The sequence below is a fragment of the Eriocheir sinensis genome, chromosome 9 (assembly GCF_024679095.1).
Source record: "Eriocheir sinensis breed Jianghai 21 chromosome 9, ASM2467909v1, whole genome shotgun sequence".
In the NCBI taxonomy this organism is placed as follows: domain Eukaryota; kingdom Metazoa; phylum Arthropoda; class Malacostraca; order Decapoda; family Varunidae; genus Eriocheir; species Eriocheir sinensis.
In genome coordinates this window covers 2,567,814-2,592,499 of record NC_066517.1, presented here as the reverse complement: position 1 = coordinate 2,592,499, position 24,686 = coordinate 2,567,814, and the positions used below count along the sequence as shown (strand labels likewise).

The 24,686-nt window shown below is 42.2% G+C and overlaps 1 protein-coding gene across 3 annotated transcripts; it reads right to left on the bottom strand.

Annotated features, from left to right (window-relative positions):
- Positions 1-472: 472 nt before the first annotated feature.
- On the bottom strand, positions 473-24,117 carry LOC126995837 (centrosomal protein of 78 kDa-like). Of its 3 annotated transcripts, XM_050855702.1 has the most exons (12): positions 23,884-24,104; positions 22,899-22,979; positions 22,103-22,343; positions 19,168-19,298; positions 16,347-16,523; positions 15,287-15,461; positions 13,782-13,960; positions 13,232-13,443; positions 12,330-12,461; positions 11,387-11,575; positions 11,096-11,184; positions 473-1,288 (listed from the first exon to the last, which is right to left on the bottom strand). In XM_050855702.1, exons 3-12 carry the CDS (start codon positions 22,335-22,337, stop codon positions 1,263-1,265), a joined length of 1,545 nt encoding a protein of 514 aa, XP_050711659.1. In that variant the 5' UTR covers positions 22,338-22,343; positions 22,899-22,979; positions 23,884-24,104; the 3' UTR covers positions 473-1,262. The 3 variants fall into 3 exon arrangements, with proteins under 3 accessions (XP_050711659.1, XP_050711657.1, XP_050711658.1); XM_050855700.1 differs by lacking the exon at positions 473-1,288 and having other exon boundaries at positions 8,409-11,184; positions 23,884-24,117; XM_050855701.1 differs by lacking the exons at positions 473-1,288; positions 15,287-15,461; positions 16,347-16,523; ... (2 more) ...; positions 22,899-22,979; positions 23,884-24,104 and having other exon boundaries at positions 8,409-11,184; positions 13,232-13,438; positions 13,782-13,916.
- Positions 24,118-24,686: the final 569 nt, after the last annotated feature.

Sequence of the window (24,686 nt, the reverse complement as noted above, 5' to 3'; positions counted from 1 at the left end):
GAAATCTTACGTGCCCAACACTAAAAACAATTACACGATAATCTTCTCAACCCGCATTTTTTCTTACATTTAAAACACGTCTTACTGGTTATCAGAAGGCACTCACCCACCTACATTAAAGGAAGATAACGTAAACTTTAGCACTAACATTATAAAACTGTGAAATCTTACGTGCCCAACACTAAAAATAATTGCACGATGATCTTCTCAACCCGCATTTTTTCTTACATTTAAAACACGTCTGACTGGATATAAGAAGGCAGTCACCCACCTACATAAAAGGAAGATAATGTAAACTCTACCACTGAATGTCATGTAACTGCGAAATCTTACGATGATCTTTTCCAACCCGTATTTTTTTCCCTCAAACTTCAAACACATAGCCTATTAATGGTTATGAGAGAGCAGTCACACGTATACATTATTAAAGGAAGATAACGTACGCTCTACCACTGAATGTCACAAAACTCTGCGAAATCTTACTTATTCAAAACCAAAATAATATACAATCAACTTTTTCAACTCGTGTTTTTTTCCCTCAAACTTCAAGCACATAGCCTATAAATGGTTATGAGCGAGCAGTCACACGTACACTAAAGGAAGATAACGTAAACTCTGCCACTGAATATCCTAAAAATCTGCTACATCTTAAAACACTTAAAAAAATACGATCAACTTTTCAACTCGTATTTTTCCCCTCAAATTTCACACACGTCTTATGAGAAAGCAGCCACGTAAGCTCTACCACTGAATGTCATAAAACTCTGCGAAATCTTACTTATTCAAAACCAAAATAATATACAATCAACTTTTTCAACTCGTATTTTTTCCCCTCAAATTACACACACGTCTTACTGGTGTATATATAGATAGAGTGGGCGTTCGCGTATCAGACTTCAGTAAACTAAATTTTTTATAGGAAAACTCATAGAACACAAAACAAAGCAACGTTGTACAAGGTCAGGGAGTGGTATAGCTTGGGGCGGCGGAGTGAAGGCCAAGAATCTGGGGTGAAGGCAAGGTGAGGGGGCGGTGGAGGAGGAGGTGGTAGTGAGGTGAATGTGAGGAGGTGAAGGTGTCCCGGTACTGATGGTGGTGGAGGTGAGGAAGAGGTAAGGTGGAGGAGGTACGGTGATGGAGCATTGGAGGTAGAGGTGTCCCGGTACTGGTGGGTGATGGTGGGTGGTGGCGATGGCCCGGGGCAGCGCTGGATGAGACGTGACCAGCATACCCGACCCGACTCATCCCTGCACGCGGTATTGTCAGACGCTGCCACCCCTCACATCAACTATCTCAAAAGGACGAAAAGGAGATCAGACGGGTCCTAATAACTGTTTCTTAAGGTTCACAGTACAGATGAAGGATCAAACTATCAGAAGGGTCATAAAACTACCCCTGGAAATGCCCGAAACCCCCACGAAAGCCTATATAAGTTTGTGCTATCAGACGCGTCCTCCCCTCACATCATCTGTTTCCCAAGGCCGAAAAGGAGATCAGTCGGGTTCTAATGACTGTCTCTTTAGGTTCACGGTACAAAAGAAGGGTCAATCTACCAGAAGGGTCATAAACCTACCCCTGGAAATGCCCGAAACTCCTACGAATGCTTAAGTTGGTAATCAATCGAGTTCCAATGACTGTTTCTTTAGGCTCACGGTACAGAAGAATGGTCAGTCTACCAGGAAGGCCATAAAGCTATCCCTGGAAATGCCTCAAACTCCTACGAAAGCCAAAAATGTGTGCTTGGCCGACGAAATGTTATAAAAATATGACCACTTCCTCCCTGCTGCTGTTACTTCATTCATCATCGCAGCTCCGGCACCTGTGATATATACTGCTTTTACGGTGTCTGGTACCGCTTTATGCTGCGTGATCGTAGGTACTGCTCGTCCTTCCGTTATACAAGCCATGTCTGCGAAGGGGAAGGAAGGCCAATGCACGTACCGCTCACACGAGACTTAATGAAACGTGGTAGGCTAGTGTTTTTTTATGTGACCGATGACCCGCCGAACAGACACCATGCACCACCGCCATTACCATTCATATAACACCACCTCTCAACACCACAAGACAACCAGCAATTAATATTACCATCAATGATTGTAACACCACCACCACCAATCATAACACCGCCCACCACCACCAAAAAACACCACCACCAGTCATTATAACACCATTTCCTAACACCATCACCATCACCAATCACATAACACCACCACCACCACCACCACCCATATGACATCCACCACCACCACAAGCCTACTATCACCACTAGTCTAGTCATATAAAACCACCTCCCAACACCACAAAGACTACTTATCATCACCAATCACCATACCACTAACACCCATCACCACCACCACCACCACCAATGTCACTAAACACCGCACATCACCGCCACCACACAGCACCACCATCACATCAAACACGAATACAATGAAAGCATGACACAAAGGGAGCTGTAATTATGAGACCGCGAGAACCAAGACAGAGGAAGCGTCACGGGAAATAATAATATACAGCCTGACATAATCGTTTCGGAATGCGCTGCGGCCCAACCCTCCCAGGTAACAGCCCTCATTACACTTCCTTCTCCCCTCCTTCCTCCTCCTCTTCCAGCGGCATAAAACAAAAACAGAAAACAAGAGAGAGGGAGAGATAGAGAGAGCTATGCCTGCCTGCGTGCCGTGTGGGTGGACCGGTCAAGGCAACACTTCGCCTCGAGTCATGGGCCGCATTCTCAAGCCCCGTCTTCTCATTATAAACGTATCGGCACAGTTCGATCGTATGTTTGAAAAGCCGCTCGTAGAAGTTGCTGCTGGGCTTTCCATGGACTGTGACGGTTTTACACGACCTCTGTCTGCACCATGAACGGGAAAATCACCCATGAAAACCCGGTTAATCTTCTCTGTACGTGGCCTTGGAAAATAGTCGTGATGGGAGCCCGGTATGTTTAAGTTAAGAGTATGGACCTCAATGACCCGTATTCTCAGACGCTTTAGGCCCTCACAAAAACCACTTCCGAAGGCCACAGAGGAGGTTAGTCGTGTTCTATAGAACGATATTATAAGACACTTTCGTTTCTCACAGCAGCTATTTCTAAAGGTCAAAGAGGGGATCAATCGGGCTCTAATGCATGTTTCTTTAGGTTCATGGTACAGAAGAAGGGTTAAACTACCACCAGGGTCATAAAACTACTACTGGATATGCCCACAACTCCTACGAAAGCCTTGGCAAATATGTGAACTTGGGCGACGAAATGTTTAGTAAAACGGCCCTTTTTTCATATCCGTGGTGCAGAAAGAGGAGGCGGTGGCATGACTAGTTAGCGTGCTTGCGCGAAATCCACGAACACCCGGGTTCGCGCGTCCCGCCTTCTGCTACAAAGCTAAGAGGATAAAAAATGAGCTATACGGGGAAGAGCATGTGCCGCTATAAACAATAGCCTGCGCCATAACGGGCTGGAGTCGACCATCAGGCCCCACTATAAGAAAGCTACCTGTGCAAATAAATAATAAAAAGAGAAAAAGAAAAAAAAGCCTTGTCAAACTATCACTACTAAAAAAAACATGAAACTACTACTAATACTACCAACGCCTTATCGAATACGTGTGTGTGTATGTGTGTGTGCGCGTGTGTGTGTGTGTGTGAGCCCCGAAATGTTTATAAGAATGTGGGCCTATATATGTGTCAAGGCTTATGTGTCCGTGGGAAAGGATTCACGGGAAGGCCTCGCACACAGCAGCTGCAGCAGATGGCCCCCACATGAAAAGGGAAGCGGGGAGCAGAAAATGTAAACACCCGCGAAGTAAACAAACAGAACGGTCACGTTGATTACCGAACAGCAACGGGACACGCTCAGCAGGGCCCCCTTGTATTCTCGAACCTCCCGGCGCCCAGCTACACATATTTAACAGGGCTTTCGTAGGCGTTGGGGCATTTCCAGGGGTAGTTTAATGGCCCTGGTGGTAGTATGACCCTTCTTCTGTACCGTGAATGTGAAAAAACACTCATGAAAACCCGATTAATCTCCTTTTCGGACTTTGGAAATAGTTGACGTGGGAGGCGGAAGCGTCTCTGAGAATACTGCCTGACCCTCCCGAACCAGTCTTCACGCCTTGAACCAACACTTTTTTTTTTGCATGCAAGGGGGAACTTTCTTAAATGTGCTCTAGATATTAATGTCAATGAACTATGCGCTTGATATCTAATGGCATGATATCGATTTCAATACGTGTTACATTAATATATTTACACATTTCAACATAATGGTAATAGTAGTAGTAGTAGTAGTAGTAGTAGTAGAGTAGTAGTAGTAATTGTAGTAGTAAAAGTAGAAATAGACACAGTAGTAGTAGTAGTAGTAGTAGTAGTAGTAGTAGTAGTAGTAGTAGTAGTACAAGACTGACTAACTATTTGCACACACACACACACACACACACACACGTACCACAAACATAACACACACGCACACACACAACGAAACAGACAATAAAACCCGTTACTGCTATACAAATATATGGACTTTATTGCAAAAGGTCACGTAAATATAGTAGTATAATTTCACCTTTACGAAGATGTGCACCATTACGACTAGAACAGTGAGTGTGTATGGCAATGGGAAGGAACTGACTGACTGACTGACTTCCTGAATGCACTGCACCATAATGTTCTGCTGTGATAGGATTAGTACAGCACCACAAGGGGAGTTTATAGTGATACTAGGGGATAAATCTTTGAAGAGGAGGAGGAGGGAATTTATAAGCACCTTTTATCTTATTACAGTTCTCTGCACCCCTCTATTCAACCACTACATTTGACTGGTGGGTGAAACTAACTGATTCTGTTACACTTCCTGACTAGACCTTTCCCAGTGCTAGACTAGACCATTCCTTGTATATGTGTTGCGTCTCTAAACTATGCTGAGAGAGAGAGAGAGAGAGAGAGAGAGAGAGAGAGAGAGAGAGAGAGAGAGAGAGAGAGTGTGTGTGTGTGTGTGTGTTTGGTGGGGGGGGGGTTGATTGAGTGTGTGTGTGTGTGTTGGGGGGGGGGGGTTGATTGAGTGAGTGTGTGTGTGTGTGTGTGTGTGTGTGTGTGTGTATATAATTCACCACGGCCTGATCGCGAGTTGGACTCGTAATCGCCAACAGGTACCCTCCCGACAGAGCAAGTGCTCATTTGGTCGATCTCTGGGTACTGCCAGGACCTCATACACCACACACCCCATCCCCCTTGTTCAAGGGGGGACAGTAACCTCTCCTAGTCAACTGAAAGAATCCGGCCTGAGCGGGCTCGAACCGCCGCCCTGTCAGACCATGAAGCCTGGCAGCGCAGCGCTCAAACAGTTGCGCCACGAAGAGGTGTGTGTGTGTGTGTGTGTGTGTGTGTGTGTGTGTGTGTCAGAGTGTGGGCGATTGAGTGTGTGTGTGTGTGTGTGTGTGTGTGTGTGTGTGTGTGTGTGTGTAGAAGAACAGCTCAGCAAAGACCACCATTGACTTAGAACTTTTCTCACTCACAACTTGCTACAAAAACGACAAAGATCTTCCTTGTCTGACTAAAACCTTTAAAATAACTAATAATAACTCCTATCAATTAGTAACAAACTCTAACTCTAAGGTGGCCCAAACAAAGCCTTAACTAACAATTAATATTACACAAAACTTATGATTGATGGGGTATATTCATCCTTACCAGTGTCACCACCGAGTACGTCTTTCTGACCACGTGGCTTGTGCTGTTCTTTCAATTATCGTAAATTACCTGTGTTTCACTACTGTTAATAAAAATGTAGTTGAGCATTCTCGTTGTTTTATTTATTGGTAAATGAGAGAAAATAAATTAATATTGGATACTTATCCTCACTAAAAATCTTTCTTACATGAAAAACCTGCAAAATCAAGCAGAATTTGACTTTTTAAAAAACTATATTTACAATAACACCGATTTACGAGTGCCGTCCTTTATGAGTGCTTTGATTTATGAGCAAAAAAAGAATTAGAAATGCCTAAGTTTGAAATGCCAGAATTTCCTCTTTACTTCACTCCAACACGACCACCGCGTGTAACGAAACACATTAAAAATTAATCCAGACAAGGAAAGGTTTTGCCGGCACCAGGGATCGAACCCGTGACCAGCAAGACGGGAGAGCCACTCCTTAACCAGTCGGCCAAAGAGCTATTCCTCTCGTAGAGTGAGTTATGGGAGTATCCCCTATCAGGCAAGTCAGCTGCAATGCAAGTTTACAAGCGGTAACTTGGTGTACGATCGAGCATCCTGTTTGTACAAGTCAAAAAAGCGAGCGTGGGTTCCCTTTGTTCACCTCAAGACAAGAGCGCTCAGAGCGGAAAACAATGGGAATGGGGTTCAAGCTGGTGTCACACTGGGCCTTTTTTCTCCAACCATGTTGGTGGTAGACGCAACCAGCAACTCCAACCTTTATGGGTGTACGTCACACACGGCCAAGGTCGGTTGTCCGTATCCACAATGCAAACAAACCAGTCACCCCGTGTCCACATAGCGCCGTTTACAAAATTAAGGGCTGTTGTGGCCTTAACCGTCATCACCTTTGACTTGACCACGCTCTTGTTAGCTAGTGATCAACTACATTTTTAACTGTAGTATCACATATCGTATTGAAGTGTAATTGTTACAAGTCCCAGAGAAACACAGGTAATTTATGATAATTGAAAGAATAGTTTAAGCTTCTTGGGCACAAAGATTTAAAGATTTAAAGATTTATGGTGTGGTAGGAAAACTGCTTAGTGCAATAAAGTCTTTCTATGAGGATGCATCTGCATGTGTCAAAATTACTGGAAAAACAAGTGAACATTTTGAGATAAAAGTGGGCTTAAAACAAGGGTTATTCAATATTTATATGGATGGTGTTATTAGAAAAATTAAGGGCAAAGTTGGAGAAGTTGGAGTAAGACTGTTCGATGAGGGAAGGAAGGGGTACTGAATTCGATACTGTTTGCTGATGACACGGTGCTCATTGCAGAAAATGAAAGTGACCTACAAAATTTGGTCAGTGTTTTTTATAGTGTCTGTAATAGGAGAAAGCTGAAAGTAAATGTCAACAAAAGTAAAGTGATGGTTTGTGAGCGAAGTAGAAGTGAGGTTATAGATTTTGTATGCCCATATAGAGTGGGAATTGAATGTGAAAAAGAATGCAAAATAATTTTGAATGGTGAAGAGATGGAGAAGGTCAATGAGTTTAAGTACCTTGGATCAGTTATGTGTAAGCATGGTGGTATGGAGGGAGATATAAGAGAAAGGGCATTGCAAGGAAGAAGGGTGGTAGGCTCTTTGGGACGAATCATGAATGGCAGAAGTGTGAGCATGGAGATAAAGAGGGATTTGAGAAATACAATAATAGTACCAACCCTCACATATGCAAGTGAAACGTGGGCCTGGAATGAAAGTCAGAGGTCTAGAGTGCAGGCAGTGGAAATGAGTTATTTGAGGAGTGCTTGCGGTGTGAGTAGAATGGATAGAATGAGTAATGAAAGTGTGTACGAGCGTTTTGGAATGTGTCACAGGGGTGAAGGGAAGAAGTGTGGAGTGGTGGAAAAAGTGAAGCGACAGACTTTAAAGTAGTTTGGCCACATGGAGCGAATGGAGGAGAGTAAGATGACCAGAATGGTGTATGTGAGTGAGATAGAGGGAGGGAATGCTAGAGGACGACCTCCAGTGAAATGGAAGGATAGGGTGCAAAAGTACGTTAGGGAGAGAGGGGAAAGATCTTTGAGAAACTTTGAGCAGGCAAGGAGGGAGTGTCTGGATAGAGAAAGTTGGAAGCTCTTCTGCCGTGGCCATCCCCTGGTGGGAGCTCCTCGGAGCAGACGTCGATGAAATGAATGAATGAATGGCACAAAGACGTAGTCAGTGCATGGTGACATCTGGTAAGGATGAATGTACCTCATTAGACTAAAGATAACATGCAGATAATAATAACCACGGTAGAAAATCTTTAACTAAGTGAGGTGAACTTAATCTTAATCAACCTACACATTTTATATCTGATGTGTGCAAATGACTTAGTACAACACCTATGTACTTAAAATGTTTTCAAGATGGGTTCTCACAACACATACCTCTCCATTTGATTTTGACTCTTTCAACAATTTGCATGAGCAGTGACAGCCTTCAAATTCTTCTTCTTATTATTATTATTATTTTCCTTCATGAGGTTGGCTATAATTAGTCTCCCACTCAATGATTCTATACTCTCTCCTCCCTATCTTCATCCTTCTTCTCTTTCTTCTTTTCACTAACATCCTTATTTTCCCTTATGGCATTGCCTGGGCTATGAGTCTCTCCCACTCTTGATGATCATATACTCTCTCCTCCCTGATGTTCCTCCTTCTCATATCCTCTTCCAAATACCATTTCCAAGTCTTCTATTGTCTCTCTCTTCTCCCTGATGTTCCTCCTTCTCACGTCCGCCTCCAAACACCATTTCCAGCTCTTCTATTGTCTTCCAGCTGGTCTCCTCCCTTCAAACTCTACCTCTGCAGCTTTTCTGGGTATGTGGTCCTCCTCCCTCCTCTTGATGTGCCCATACCATCTCAACCTTTGCATAATCTTCCTCCACACACTGTTACCATCAGGTCTTCTATGGTTTTCCAGCTGATCTCTTCCTTCTACCTCTACCTCCTCCTTCTCTTGACATGCCCATACCTCACATTCTTTTTGGGTCTGTATGTTGAGGTTTAGAAGTCCTCGTCTCCAGGGGTGTGGATCTCTTCAGGCAGGGAGGTGTTGGTGAGGGTGAGGCCGGTGATGCTGAGGTCCTCCAGGTCACTTGCATCAAACTCGAACTCGCTCTCCCCTCGCACCTCATCTTCTCTCTCTCTCCCTCTTGTCAACTCCTCTACTTTCTTCCCTCCTCTCTCTCTCCCTCTTGACAACTCCACATTCTTCTCTCCTTCTCTTCCTCTATGCCCTTCCTCTTCTTCCTTCCCTTTAGGCATCTCCTCTCCTTCCTTCCCTCCTCTATCTCTCCATCTATGCATCTCCTTCACTTCTTTCCCTCCTTCTCTCCTAGACCACTCCTCTTCTTCCTTCCCTCCCTCCTTGCTCCTCCGATGGCCTTGACCCTTCGTCCAAGATGTGTGTGACTGTTGGAGCTGCTCACTGATGCTATAGGAGGAAGAGGAGGAAGGAGGAGTGGACGCCCTTCCTCTCATACGCCCGTGTAACCAAGCGCTCAGGTTCCTCATCTTCTCGTCATCTGTCTCGCTCACCTCGCTGGCTTGTACCTCGCCACCCCACTCCTCTCTTGGTGATCTGCTCTTCTTTGGCGAGTGTCTCTTGGGTGATCGTTTCTTAGGAGGGAGATGAGCGTCCTGAGGTAGGTGGCTTTCGTGAGGTGACTGTGACCCGAGTGTTGGATGTGACTGGTTTTGTTGCACCTGGTTCCTCTTGGGTGAGTGGGCTTCTTGAGGTTGTTGTGGGTTTGATGGTGACTGACTGTGTGGTGACTGTGGTGGTTTAGTGAGTGGTGAAAGTGACTGGTTTTGCTGTGACTGGTTCCTCTTGGGTGAGTGAGTTTCTTGAGGTTGCTGGTTAGAAGGTGAGTGAATGTGACTGTGAGGTGACTGGCTATGGGGAAACTGACTGTGAGGAGGTGGGCTTCGAGGTGACTGGCTGTGAGGTGACTGATTTTGAGGTGACTGGCTATGAGAAGAACTTTGAGGTGACTTACTGTTCGGTGAATGACTGTTTGGTGACTGGCTATGAGGTGACTGACTTTGGGGTGACTGGCTTGCATGTGACTGGCTTCTTGGTGACTGGCTTTCTTGACGATACCGAACGAGTGGTGGCGATTTCCTAGGAGAAGATGAACTGTGTCGTGGTAAAGGGCTTTCCCCCACAAACTGAATCTCATAAGGCGGCTGACTGGAGTATGACTGACTGGTGTGCACTGACTGACTTGACTGAGGATGGTGACTAGATCTGGCAGAGTGGATTGACTGTATCTCTTGAAGTAACTGGATGTCTCGGAGTGACTGGTCGGCTTCTGATCCTGGGCTTCTTAAGGGACTAGATAGTCTGTCTTCCTGCGCTGGTTTGACTTCCTCGGATGAATTGTTTTTGAAGTGATGCTGGGCTTTCCGAGGGTGCCTTTCCTCTTTAATCATTTCACTCGTTTTCAAGGAATAATTTATCGATTGGAAGCGCATTTCATGTTCTCTGTTCTCTTTCATGTTATGTGTTTCCTCTTCATCTGTGTTCATCGTCTTTTTAGTTTCCTCCTTCGTTATTTCGCTCATTTTCACAGCATGATTTACAGACTGGACGCTCATTTCACTTTCTCCATTCTCTTTCAGGTTATGGCTTTCCTTTTCATCTGTGTCCATTGTCTTTCCAGCTCTCAATCTCTCCTCTTTTAAATCCCCAACTTCCACTCTCATGGCTAAAGTATCTATGTTGGTTGGTCTACTTCTCGTCTCTTGGTTCCTGGGACTCTTAACTTCAGCAACCTCACTTTCTAGGATGCCGTTCGTAACCTGAGTCCCCACTGTCTGTTTCTGCTTGACGGGTCTTGAGGAGGAATGAATTGGCGCAGGGTAACTGTCTTTAGAATTACTCATTATTATTATTTGCTTGCCTTCATTCATTTGGTTCAGCATTTTCTTCTCACTCGTCTCTTCTTGCTTCATTGTTTCCTCATCTCTGTTGTCCCTGCCATTCAGTGCAAATCCAGGAGGGTCATTTCTATACTGCTGAGATGCTACTCTTGCTAAATTCGGTCTCCCTTCCTTTGGCATTTCACTCTTAGTCCCACGAAATGAGTGACCCGGACTTACTACTGGATTCATTGTATCTGTTATGGAAGGAGTCAGGTTCATGATATCCTCCCTGTTTTGACTTGGACGATCTGCTTCCCTTATTGCCTTCCTATCGCTTATTGTTTTCTTGGTCCCATTATGCCTTCCCTCCACACTGGCTGAAGGTGGTGCAGGGACAGGCTGACTCGTGGGGGTGATTTCTTGGCTCTGGGAGGTGACTTCATGAGCTGGCTGCTGGAGGAACACAGGGACAGGTATACTGAAGGGAAGGTTTGGAAAAAAGGCTCCAGGTGGTAAGTTCATACCTGGAGGGAGATGGAAGCTGGTGGATGGCTCGGTTGGCTGAGGCACAGGACTAGCAGCACCGGAGGAGGAAGATGTCTGCAGGTGCTCTCTGAAAGGAAGGTAGGTAAGGTAAATTATAATAAGGTAAAGAAAGGTAAGGTTAAGTAAAATAATAAATATGTATGTAAGGTAAGGTTAGGTAAGATAATAATTAGGTATGTTAGGTAAGGAAAAGTAAGGTAAAGTCAGGTAAATTAAAATGACATAAGGAAAGCATCAAGCAGCAGAGGGAGGGACAGACAACAACTTACCCTGAGTTCTGCATCATGGAGAGGAAGACCTGGAACTTGACGAAGCACTCCTCAATGTGGGTGATGGTGGCCTCGTCCAGCGTGTGGAGGCCCTTCAGCTGCGTCTGGATGCGGGACAGTTTGCGCTCCAGCCTCCGCCGCTGCTCACGCTCCTTGTGGTACTTCCCTCGGTAGTGCTGCAGCTTCCTCCTGAGGGTGGGAAGAATCAAATACTCGGATAATTGGATACTCGGATACTCCTTAATGATATTGTGTTGTTTCTTTGTTTATATTCTATTTGATTTTCTTTTTTATTGATTTTCTCTTCATATAGATTTTCATTTTGTGCTGATTTTCTTTTCATACTGATTTTCTTTTTATATTGATTTTCTTTTTGTGTTGATCTTCTATTAGTGTTGATTTTCTCTTGGTGTTGATTTTCTATTCATGTTGATTTTCTATTCATGATGATTTTCTACTGAGCTCCCTATAGCACTGGTCAGCTCTCTTGAGGTTAATGGCGCAGTTGAATTTTATTTTGAATGGATGTCATGGTATATGACTTGCTTGACCCATACTGTTCCCCCAGTCCTCCTCTTGACCGAAGTCACTGAAGTAAAGGTTTACTGAAGATCTGGACAGCAAGTGGGTAATCTTCTGCCACTCAGCAAAGGCTGAAAATTGTCAGCATCTTACGGAGGGACTGGAACCTGGGTCCGTGGGATCACCACGTCCACACGCTGACCACTCAGCCATCGCCTCCCCATATACATCCCCTATTCATACTGTTGCTTTTCAAATCAATACTGTCTATAAATAAACATCTTTTGGATGTCTCCTACCCAGAGTCCCTCCCAGCTAGCTGAGTGGTGTGTGTGCATGTGTTGCTGTGTGTGCATGTGTTTGTGAGTGATCATGTTTTTTGTCATAGGCTGTGTAGAAAGAACTAAACGTCAACACAAACCTAATTTTCATCACAGTCACTTCCCCCTCGGACGCTGAGGCTCGTGGGGACTGTGATGCTGCTTCCCCGACACTCGGCTGTGGCTGCTCCCCAAAGTGCTCCTTCACCATGGAGCCCGGCTCAAGACCCTCCCTGGAACACAAAGAAAGTAATACTCTTCAAAACACATACCTAACATACACCAAAACACATAATTTTTTTCTTTGGGGAGGTACTTTTTTCAGTAAAGGAAGCAGCTCACGGGCAAAAATAAATAAAAACAAAAATGCCTTTCGGCTCTGCTCCTGTAAAAGAAGGAGAGAAGAGTGGCCAAAAGGGAGGTCAGTTTCAGATAGAGAGGTGCCTTGATGCTCCTCTTATTTTCTTTCTCATCTTATTTTCTTATTTTCTGAATATTTCCATTTTTTTATTCATCTTATTCCTTATTTTCTTATGTATTACTATTTTCTTACTCTATCTGTTCTTACTATTTCTAAAACTCATCTTATTTTTGCATGTTAATCTTATCATAAAACTTCCCCTGGAAACGCCCCAAACTCCTACAAAAAACGTGTCAGATATATATGTTGGGGCACCAAAATGTTTAACCCGTCCGCTGCGATTGGCATGGATTTGGCCTTCACTGGTAGCCTGAGAACATATAGTCCCAGGTCTTTCTCTGCCTCTGTGGTGGATTGTGGAGTGTTTCCCATGTGCTGTGTATGCTGGATATCCCCTCCCAAGGTGCAGGACTTTACAATTTTCTTCACTGAATTGTAGCAGCCACTTTTTACTCCACTCCTGTAGTTTGGTGATGTCTTCTTGTAGGATATCCACAGACAAGGGGTTGAAAATATGGTCATCAGCCTCTCCAATACCCAATGATGCCAAACCCCAATACACAATAATCATATACTTCTCACCTCCTTTCATAGAGCCTGTGTTCCACCCTCCACGGCACTCCAAGCTGGGCCGGCACTCTGGGTCTCCTGGCGCTGGTGGGCATGCGAGGTGACTTCTGGGCTCTCCTCCCCTTCAGCGTCCTCCCACTGGCCCTGTAGCTCACTGTGTTCCTGCCTCGCTCTTGTTGGTGTGCCTCCTTAGCCTCCACCAGCGAGGTATTGAGCCAACTGTACTGTGTGTGGGTGGGTGGGTGTAGTGGTAGAAGTAGTAGTAGTTGTAACAATTGTAGTAGTAGTAGTAGTAGTAGTAGTAGTAGTAGTAGTGGTAGTAGTAGTAGTGAGATAAATGATGAAGATAACTAAGATGAATAATAAATAAAATAACAAGATATACAAAAAGAAAAGGTAACAAAAGTAAAATCACCAAATTGTACTGAAATAAAATAAAACAACTGAATAAATAAATAAATAAATAAAAGGAAATAAATGAAGAGTGGCAAAATTCAATGAAGAACTCAAATAAAAAACAAAAAACAAACATCAACTACCAATAAAGTCTTTGAGAACCAACCTGCGCCTCGTCCTCTGTCTGTCGCCCCTGCAGCAGGCCGGCCAGCTCCCCGAGAATCCTGTCCGGCAGGAAGGGGTTGTTGCGCACGTCCACCACCTCCAGCGTCTGGTTGACTCGCAGCGCAGCACAGAGCGACGCCCCGGCCCCCACACCCAGGCCACAGTGCTGCAGGTCCACAGCTGAACGCAGAGAATTGTGGTCATGTATCATCACCCTCATCAAATAATCGCCTAAGTCACTTTTCATCGATTTCCAGGTTTTTGTCTACATCAATATTTCAACATGTGATGGCCATTTTTGTATAGTTGCCTTCGTCATTCTGGGTTTGAGTGTTCTAGAATTGACCTTTTCGTTTCTGCCTAAATCTTAAGCCAAATGAGATAATGACATTCTTTTCTGATTTCTTGAAAACTAGAAAATAATGACTTTGTTTACGAAGGTGACGACATTCAGCTTTGTCTCCTCCCACCCCTTCCTTTTTCTACTCTTTCTTCTTACTTTACTATTGCTGTCTTTTATGTTTTTTATTCTCATTGTAGTTACATAATATTTAGCTTTGCTCCAACTTTTTATTCTTCTTTTTGTTTAACTGTTCGCCGTATTTAGTTTTCATTTTCATGTCTGCGCACGCATTCTAGTTATAGAATTTGCTTGTTCCCGCTTCTTTTATTTATTTTGCTCCTTTTTTCTCTTTATTTTTATCCCTTTATTCTTCTTTATTTTTCTTTCTTTTCTCCTTTTTTATTTTTCGCCTTCCGAGTTCCATTATTTTTCCTCTTTATGTCTACACCCACATTGTACTTATATACGTAGCCTTGTTCCCTCCCTCTTTCTTTATTTCTCTCCCTTTATTGTTCTTTATTTTCTCCCTTTTTTTTATTCTCCTTGCATTGCTGTCACTCATTTATTTTTATTTTTTGTCTGTTCAACATTGTAGTTACATATTTGGTGTTGTCCATCCTGTTGTTGTTGTTGTTGTTTTCTCCTTATTTTACTGTCAGTCTCACTTCTTTTTTTATATTTCCACTTCCATTCACACATTGCAGTTACATACTCAGCCTTCTCAGGATATAATGTACCCATTCTACAAAACTTTGGTCATTTTCAGCCAACATCTACTACATCACTCAAATCTTTTTGCTTTTACAGGAGCAGTGCTTAGCATTTATTTATTTATTCATTCATTTTATTCATTTTATTTTTTTATTTTTTGTACAGTAAAGGAAGCAGCTCAAGGGCAAAATTAAATGAAAGCAAAAAGTCCACTACGCTACTTCCATTACTGTAAAAAATAAAAATAATAATAAAAATAAAAATAAACTGTTGAAAGTACTTCCATTACTGTATTGAACAAAAAATAAAATTATCAACACAAAGTCCACCAAGCTACTTCCGTTACTGTAAAAAATAAAAAATAAATAAAAAAATTATAAAAAATGTTAAAAGTTCCTTCTCACCATCATCCATTCTTCTTTATCTTTCCATTCCCTGCCGTGCTGACTCACCCTTGATCCAGAGGTCCTCCGTCAGCACCTCAGCGATGGCCGCCGCGCCCTGGTCCCCTAGCGCTGGGTTACTGTTGAGGGTGAGGCGACGCAGCCCCTTCATGCCGTCCAAGAAGGGCCGCCGCTGCCTCAAGGTGTCCTGCCACATGGCGGTGTCTCGGTTCAGCCGCTGATGCTATAAAGAAAAAGTAAAACAGGGCATATCACTATCACGCTATGAGAAGACAAAAACATGCAACAAGTCAAAATCTTAAAATATCTTGTCACTTCTCTCTCTTTTCTATGGTGCCTCTTAAAAATCACCTTATGGTATAGTAGTAGTAGTAGTAGTAGTAGTACCAGTTGCCTCTATCATCCTAGGGTGAGTGTTCTATAGTGAAACCAAATTGTCGAGTCCGTTTTGGCGTTGGCTCCCACGGGTCTATCATTTCTCCCCTCTGCTCTGCCACACAGTCCCAACACCTATTTTTTCCTCTCATATGTTACCTACAGCTTACACATGAGAGGAAGAGATAAGTGTTGGGACTGTGTGGCAGAGCAGAGGGGAGGAAAGGACCCACGGGAGCCTATGCCAGACCAGCCTCAACATATTTGGAAGACTATAACATTTGCTTTAACTTTTCTGCCCTGTGCTTTAAAAACTCAGAAAATGACAAGTTGTTTTTTTCAATATCCCCAAAAAGTTGAAAAAAATTATATACTAAGTTTGTTTATGAGGGTGGCTATATGAAGCACCTTTTGCTATAGCAGTTGTCTTTGTCATTCTAGGGTATATGCATGTTCTAAAATTTGCCTTCTTAACTTTTCTGCACGATATGAAAATTCAGAAAATGACAAGTCTTTTTTTCACCTTCCCCAAAAATAGAATAATATTACCAAGTCTGTTTACAAGGGTGACAATATGAACTCTGTATATACACCTTGTGGTTGCTGATACTGTTCCCTATATCATTCCCCCTCCCTTTTTTTTACAGCAAAGGAAGCAGCTCAAGGGCAAAACATAAAGAAACAAAAAAGACCCCTATGCACTGCTCCCTTCGTGGAATAAAACTATACGTACCTTTATGAGGCAGGCAATGGCCGTGGCTCCCCTCTCCGCCAGCCCACAGTCAACCAAGGACAAGTGGGTGATGCTGGGTACGTTCTTGACGGCTTGGCACACACTCTCCGTCCCTGAGTCACCCAGAGTACACTTCCCTAAATGCAGAGTCTTCAGTGTGCGGGCCTTCCTTATGCCCTGAAATGTGATGAATGAATGAATGAATGGATGGTAAAGTGGGATGGGAGAGGAGGTGGAGTCAGGAGGTTAGTGGATAGATTACTTTTTTTTTTTCTTTTTTTTGTATCCACTATCTATCCATATCCACTTGACACCATCTCCTCTCCCGGTCTGTCAATATGGGATTTTTTTCTTTTTCTTTTCTACAGTAGAGGAGACAGCTCAAGGGCAAAAAAAGGAAACAATGATGAAAAAAAAAAAAAAGGCCTGCTATTCGCTGCTCCAATAAAAAGCTCAGAGGAGTGGCCGCAAGATAGGTCAATTTCAGGAGCAGAGGTGTCCTGATGACCTCCTCTTGAAGTAATAATAATGTGAAGACAGAAATATGTAACAACAGATCAATCACATGAATATAGGTGCAAAGTCTTCAGTGTACGAGCCTTTCTCACACACCAAAATGTAATGAATGAATGAATGAATGAATGAATGAGTGGATGGCAAAGTGATAATGATATGAAGATGAAAACATGTAACAACAGATCAGTCACTTGAATATAGGTACAAAGTCTTCAGTGTACGAGCCTTTCTCACACCCCAAAATGTAATGAATGAGTGAATGAATGAATGAATGGACGGCAAAATGATAATGATATGAAGATGAAAACATGTAACAACAGATCAGTCACTTGAATATAGGTGCAAAGTCTTCAGCGTGTGGGCCTTCCTTACACCCTGAAATGTAATGAATGAATGAATGCGTGACTGGATAGAATAGTGATGATATGAAGTGTGATGACATGAACACGGAAACATTTACAGTAACAAGAAATCAGTCACATGAATATAGGTGCAAAGTCTTAAGTGTGGGGGCCTTCCTTACTCCCTGAAATGTAATGAATGAATGAATGCGTGACTGGATAGAAAAGTGATGATATGAAGTGTGATGATATGAAGACAGGAACATTTAACAACAGGTCAGTCACATGAAGATAAGCGTAAAGTCTTCAGTGTTTGAGCCTGTCTCACGCCCTGATATGCAACTATTAACCAGATGACAAAGGGATATGAAGATAGAAACAAACAACAGATCAAAAATACTATCTTTAAAAAAATGTATGGAAAAAACTACCACAAATTTAAGATAGTATTGAGAAATCCATTCCTAATTTTTCTTGATTGCTAATTTCTTAAAAGACTAATTCACTAACCAAAACTTTCTTTCCTGCCTCAAACACTAACTTCATCAGATCAAATGCATCTCACGAATCTTGGAAAAAAAAATCACAACATTTAGGATAATATTAACCCGTCCGCTGCGATTGGCATGGATTTCGCCTTCACTGGTAGCCTGGTAAAATATAGTCCCAGGTCTCTCTCTTCCTATGCAGTGGATAGTGGAGTGTTTCCTATGTGGTATTGGTGTGCTGGATATCCCCTCTCAAGATGCATGACCTTACATTTTTCTTCATTGAATTGTAGCAGCCACTTTTTGTTCCATTTCTGTAGCTTGGTGAGGCCTCCTGGTAGGAAATTCACAGTCAACGGGTTAAGCAAATCATGCATACTTTTTCATAACTAATTTTTATCAAGGTAATATTAAGCAAATCATTCATATTTTTCATTACTAATCTTTCAACTGTCTCACCAATCCAAACTTTCTTCTCTCACTCAGGAACTCAAGGTAATATTAAGCAAATCATTCACACTTTTTCATTACTAATTTTTCAACTGTCTCACCAATCTAAGCTTTCTTCTCTTCTCCCGTAACTCAAGGTAATATTAAGCAAATCATTCACACTTTTTCATTACTAATTTTTCAACTGTCTCACCGACCAAAATTTTCTTCTCTCCTTCAGTAACTCAAGGTAATATTAAGCAAATCATTCACACTTTTTCATTACTAATCTTTCAACTGTTTCACCAATCCAAACTTTCTTTTCTCACTCAGGAACTCAAGGTAATATTAAACAAATCATTCACACTTTTTCATTAATAATCTTTCAACTATTTCACCTATCCAAACTTTCTTCTCTCACTCAGGAACTCAAGGTGATATTAACCAAGTCATTCATACTTTCTTCATTAATAATCTTTCAACAGTCTCACCAACCAAAACTTTCTTCTCTCCTTCAGTAACTCAAGGTAATATTAAGCAAGTCATTCATACTTTTTCATTAATAATCTTTCAACTGTCTCACCAACCAAAACTTTCTTCTCTCCTTCAGTAACTCAAGGTAATATTAAACAAATCACGCATACTTTCTTCATAACTAATTTTCTAACTGATTCACCAACCCAAACTCTCTTCTCTGCTCCAGTAACTCAAGGTAATATTAAGCAAATCATTCACACTTTCTTCAATACTAATTTTCTAACTGCTTCACCAATCAAAACTTTCTTCTCTGCTCCTGGAATGCAAGGTAATATTATGCAAATCATTCTTGTTTTCTCCATTTACTAATTTTCTAATTGTTTCACCAGCCATAACTTTCTTCTCTCCTTCAGTAACTTACACCTCAACCACAAGCACAAGCATAACCAGCCTCAGCACACATCAGCACCTTCTCCTCTCACACAGCACACATCAGCACCACAACAACCACCACCATCACCTCACCCACACAAGCATAATCAGCCTCAGCACATCTCAGCATCTTCTCACCTCACACAGCAACTTCAGCGTCCTGCCTCGGAGCCTGACGCCCTCCAGCCCCAGCGAGGTGACGGTGAGGGAGGCCACCACGCACACCGCCACGCCCTCCACCGCCCGCTCCACCACTCTCGCCGCCACCACTAGACAGACAGGGACAAGCAGGCAATGACTTAAAAAACAGCACAAGACCTATATGCAACTGAAAAGAAAGTATAAAGAGATGAAGAGAGCAATGAAGAGAAGAAGAGAGCAATGAAGAGAAGAAGAAAGAAATGAAGAGAAGAAGAGAGAAATGATGAGAAGAGAGCAATGAAGAGAAGAAGAAAGAAATGAAGAGAAGAAAGGAGAAATAAAAGGAAAAAACAGAGGGAGGAAAGAAATGAGAGAAATATTGTGTTTCTGTGTTTTGAGTAACATAGATAACTTAAGTAACCTATAGACAACTGAAGTAACCTTCAATGCCTCAAAAACTCAACTTCTTCGACATAATCTTCCAAACACCTATCCCCTATTCTTCGATAACACTCAGCTATCACCATCTTCAACACTAAACATCCTCGGTCTATCCTTTACTCAAAATCTCGACTGGAAACTTCATATCTCCTCTCTCGCTAAATCAGCTTCCTCGAGGTTGGGCGTTCTGTATCGTCTCCGCCAGTTCTTCTCCCCCGCGCAGTTGCTATCCATATACAGGGGCCTTGTCCGCCCTCGTATGGAGTATGCATCTCACGTGTGGGGAGGCTCCACTCACACAGCTCTTCTGGACAGAGTGGAGTCTAAGGCTCTTTGTCTCATCAGCTCTCCTCCTCCTACTGATAGTCTCCTACCTCTTAAATTCCATCGCGATGTTGCCTCTCTTTCTATCTTCTATCGATATTTCCATGCTGACTGCTCTTCTGAACTTGCTAACTGCATGCCTCCCCTCCTCCCGTGGCCCCGCTGCACGCAACTTTCTACTCATGCTCATCCCAATACTGTCCAAACCCCTTATGCAAGAGTTAACCAGCACCTTCACTCTTTCATCCCTCACGCTGGTAAACTCTGGAACAATCTTCCTTCATCTGTATTTCCTCCTGCCTACGACTTGAACTCTTTCAAGAGAAGGGTATCAGGACACCTCTCCTCCTGAAATTGACCTCTCTTTCGGCCACCTCTTCTGATTCTTTTTTAGGAGCAGCGAGTAGCGGGCTTTTTTTTATTATTGTTTCCTTTTTTTGTGCCCTTGAGCTGCCTCCTTTGTTGTAAAAAAAAAAATATAGACAATTTAAGTAACATAGGCAAGTTAAGTAACCTATAAATGACTCAAGTGACATATAGGTAACTTCAGTATCTAACCAATAGACTACTGAAGTAACCTATAGACAATTTAAGTAACATATAGGCAAGTTAAGTAACCTATAAATAACTTAAAAGAATCTATAGGCATTCCACTGATCCCAAAACTCAACAAAATCATCTACTCATTTTAGGAAACAGTTTTTTTTCTCGCACTGGCCTCTGTCTCTCCTTGCACCTCTTTGTTTGCATCTTTATTAATGCCACACCTTCTTCCTTGCATAATATGAATAAGAAAAATAAGGAACAATCTTTTCTTGCATCTCCTTCTGTATCTCTCTTCTCTATCCTTACTAATAATGCCACACCTTCTTCCTTGCATAATATGAATAAGAAAAATAAGGAACAATCTTTTCTTGCATCTCCTTCAAGTATCTCTCTTCTCTATCCTTACTAATAATGCTACACGCTCCTTCCTTGCATAATATGAATAAGAAAAATAAGGAACAATCTTTACTTGCATCTCCTTCAAGTATCTCTCTTCTCTATCCTTACTAATAATGCCACACCTTCTTCCTTGCATAATATGAATGAGAAAAATAAGGAACAATCTTTTCTTGCATATCCTTCTGTATCTCTCTTCTCTATCCTTACTAATAATGCCACACACTCCTTCCTTGCATAATATGAATAAGAAAAATAAGGAACAATCTTTTCTTGCATCTCCTTCTGTATCTCTCTTCTCTATCCTTACTAATAATGCCACACCTTCTTCCTTGCATAATATGAATAAGAAAAATAAGGAACAATCTTTTCTTGCATCTCCTTCAAGTATCTCTCTTCTCTATCCTTACTAATAATGCCACACCTTCTTCCTTGCATAATATGAGTGAGAAAAATAAGGAACAATCTTTTCTTGCATCTCCTTCTGTATCTCTCTTCTCTATCCTTGCTAATAATGCCACACCTTCTTCCTTGCATAATAATAATAAGAAAAATAAGGAACAATCTTTTCTTGCATCTCCTTCTGTATCTCTCTTCTCTATCCTTACTAATAATGCCACACCTTCCTTCCTTGCATAAGAATGAGAATAAGAATATGGGATAAATTTTCTTGGATCTCCCTAACCTACTCTCTATCTATCTATTTCTTTACCTGTATATCTCTATTTATCTAATGGCACACACCTTCCCCCCATAATAAGAATAAGAAAAGAATGATATGTTTTTTTATTTTATTTCACCTCCTTCCTGCATCTCTTTCTCTATCTTCCTCTTCTACCTCTCTTGTTTATTGTTACTAATACTACACACCTTCCGTCCTTCCATAATAAGAACAAAAATAAGAATAATATAGGATGATGTTTTCTTAGATATCCTTAACCGGTAGCAGCGAGGATCATGTTTCTTAATGGTCCCTCTAAGCGAGAGAAATGAGAAAAAAATCATCTCTCACACAAACCATTTCATAATATATATCAAAGCATTTATGATCAGTTTATGCATCATCTATTTTTGGGGGTTTATATCATGGCACAAATTTGGCCCGTCGCTGCTACACGGTAAAGCCACAAATTTGGCCCGTCGCTGCTACCGGGTTAACCTACTCTTTCCTCTATCTACCTATTTATCCATCTCTAGATCTCTCTATCTATCCAACACTACACACCTTCCTTCCCACCAGTTGGCACATGAATCCTGAGATGTGTTGGGGAGACTTTATTCTTGATGGTGTGGCACAGTGCTTCAAGGTGGTCCAGGTCTATGGAGTCGAGGTGGAGCTCCAGGAAGCCTCGAGACAGCTGGAGGGTCACTTGAGGGTGCGGGAAGGTGTTGAAGAGCTCACAGGACAGCCGGTAGTGACGGGTGAGTGTCTCCCCGAGGCCCTCTGTCTTGCCGGCCATCCCGATCTGAAGTTGTGTATTAGTATGTATGAGAGCAGAAGAACATAAGAACATAAGAAGGTGCAAGAGGCTGGTAGGATTGTAGCTCCTGTGAACCTAATCCCACCTAACCTCATTATCCATGTATCTATCTGACCTTTTTTGAGTGTGTCAATCGTATTGGTAACATGATAATAGTTAGATCATTAGGACTTATGGAACTTATAAGGGAGTCTTATTGGTGAGTCTAATGACACTACAGCAATAATAATGATAAAAATAATAATAATAATAATAATAATAATAATAATAATAATAATAATAATAATAATTACAAAATGCCATAATAGGTAGTATAATCATATTTCTGCTCTGGAAGTTGTGTCTGCTCTATATATCTAAAGGTTGTGTATTTCCAAATCTATATAAGTAGCAACATAATAATAACACCCAAGTAAAGATAATAAAAATCCCATAATACTAACAAAATACCATATTAGATAGTATGGACATGTTTCTGTACTGGAAGTCATTGTATCGGCATGTTATTGAGATTGACAATGAAATCCATGAAGTGCTTACCTTTGGGGCCTCAGCCTTGATCAGCTAAATGCATGACAGTGGCTTGTGGTGGTGGCCTGGGCTGGTGACTCCATTACGGAACTGCAAATGAAATGATTAAAAGACAAGTCAATTTGGGGCATAGAAATAGATATAAATGATTGACAGGAGAGTTAGAGGTGTAGGGCCATATTCTTAAACCTCACATAATTGACATGGCTTTCATAGGAGTTTTATTCTTAAACCTCACATAATTAACCAGGTAGCAGCGACGGGACAAATTTTTACCATGTAGCAGTGACGGGCCAAATTTGTGCCATGATATAAGCCCCCAAAATAGATGATACATAATCTGATCACAAATGCTTTGATATATATTATGAAATGGTTTGTGTGAGGGGTGATTTTTTCTCATTTTTCTCGCTTAGAGGGACCATTAAGAAACATGATCCCCGCTGCTACCGGGTTAACAAGGCTTTCAAAGGAGTTTTAGTAATTTCCAGGGGTAGTTTTATGACCCTGGTGGTATTTGACCCTTCTGTAACACAAACCTAAAAAACACTCATTAGAACCCGAATGATCTCCTATTTGACCTTTGGAAACAGTTAATGTGAGAGTCGGAAGCATCTGACAATACAGGCCATAGACAGACACACAAAAATAGATACATAAGCTTGATAGGAAGGTTAGAGGCATGAAAACAGACACCAGGAAACTACAAGGCATAGAAAAGACAAAGTTTGGAGCACAGAAAGCTAGAGACATAGGAAGTTAGAGGCACAGTTAGAAAGTATGAGGCATCAGGGAATTACAATGATAGGACAGCAAGTTAATTTGGGGCACAGAAGTAAAGCGATTTGCGTTAGAGGCATAGACAAACCCACAACTGATTAATAGGCAAGTCAGAGGCATAGAGAGACGGTAATTCCAGGGTAAAATCATGACAGCACAGTTATATACACACTATTTCATACTGCACTGGTTATAAATGAATGGCCTGGCTCACCTCACGTCACCTGCCAAGCCACTGTTTGTTTACGGCCGTCAGCTGGCCGCCGCGTGACTCACCAATCTCGCCTCGCCGCCCATGTATTATTCAGCATGGCGCTGGACTGGCCCAATAAAATCTATCCTCACAGGTTCTCCGCTCCTCTAGGATCTGAAAATAAGGGAAAATGTGCACGGTTGCAGGCACTATAATTTACTATTGTCCCCTTGACTGAGTTAATCTGAACAAACATGCACGGCACAAACCACCCATGCACCTTTTCTGACCTTCCAGTGTACCTCATCTTTTCTGACCCTCCAGTGTAGCTCATCTTTTCTGACCCTCCAGTGTAGCTCATCTTTTCTGACCCTCCAGTGTACCTCATCTTTTCTGACCCTCCAGTGTACCTCATCTTTTCCCTCCAGTGAACCTCATCTTTCTGACCCTCCAGTGTACCTCATCTTTTCTCTTCAGTGTACCTCATCTTTTCTGACCTTCCAGTGTAGCTCATCTTTTCTGACCCTCCAGTGTAGCTCATCTTTTCTGACCCTCCAGTGTACCTCATCTTTTCTGACCCTCCAGTGAACCTCATCTTTCTGACCCTCCAGTGTAGCTCATCTTTTCTGACCCTCCAGTGTACCTCATCTTTTCTGACTCTCCAGTGTACCTCATCTTTTCTGACTCTCCAGTGTAGCTCATCTTTTCTGACCCTCCAGTGTAGCTCATCTTTTCTGACCCTCCAGTGTAGCTCATCTTTTCTGACCCTCCAGTGTACCTCATCTTTTCTGACTCTCCAGTGTACCTCATCTTTTCTGACCCTC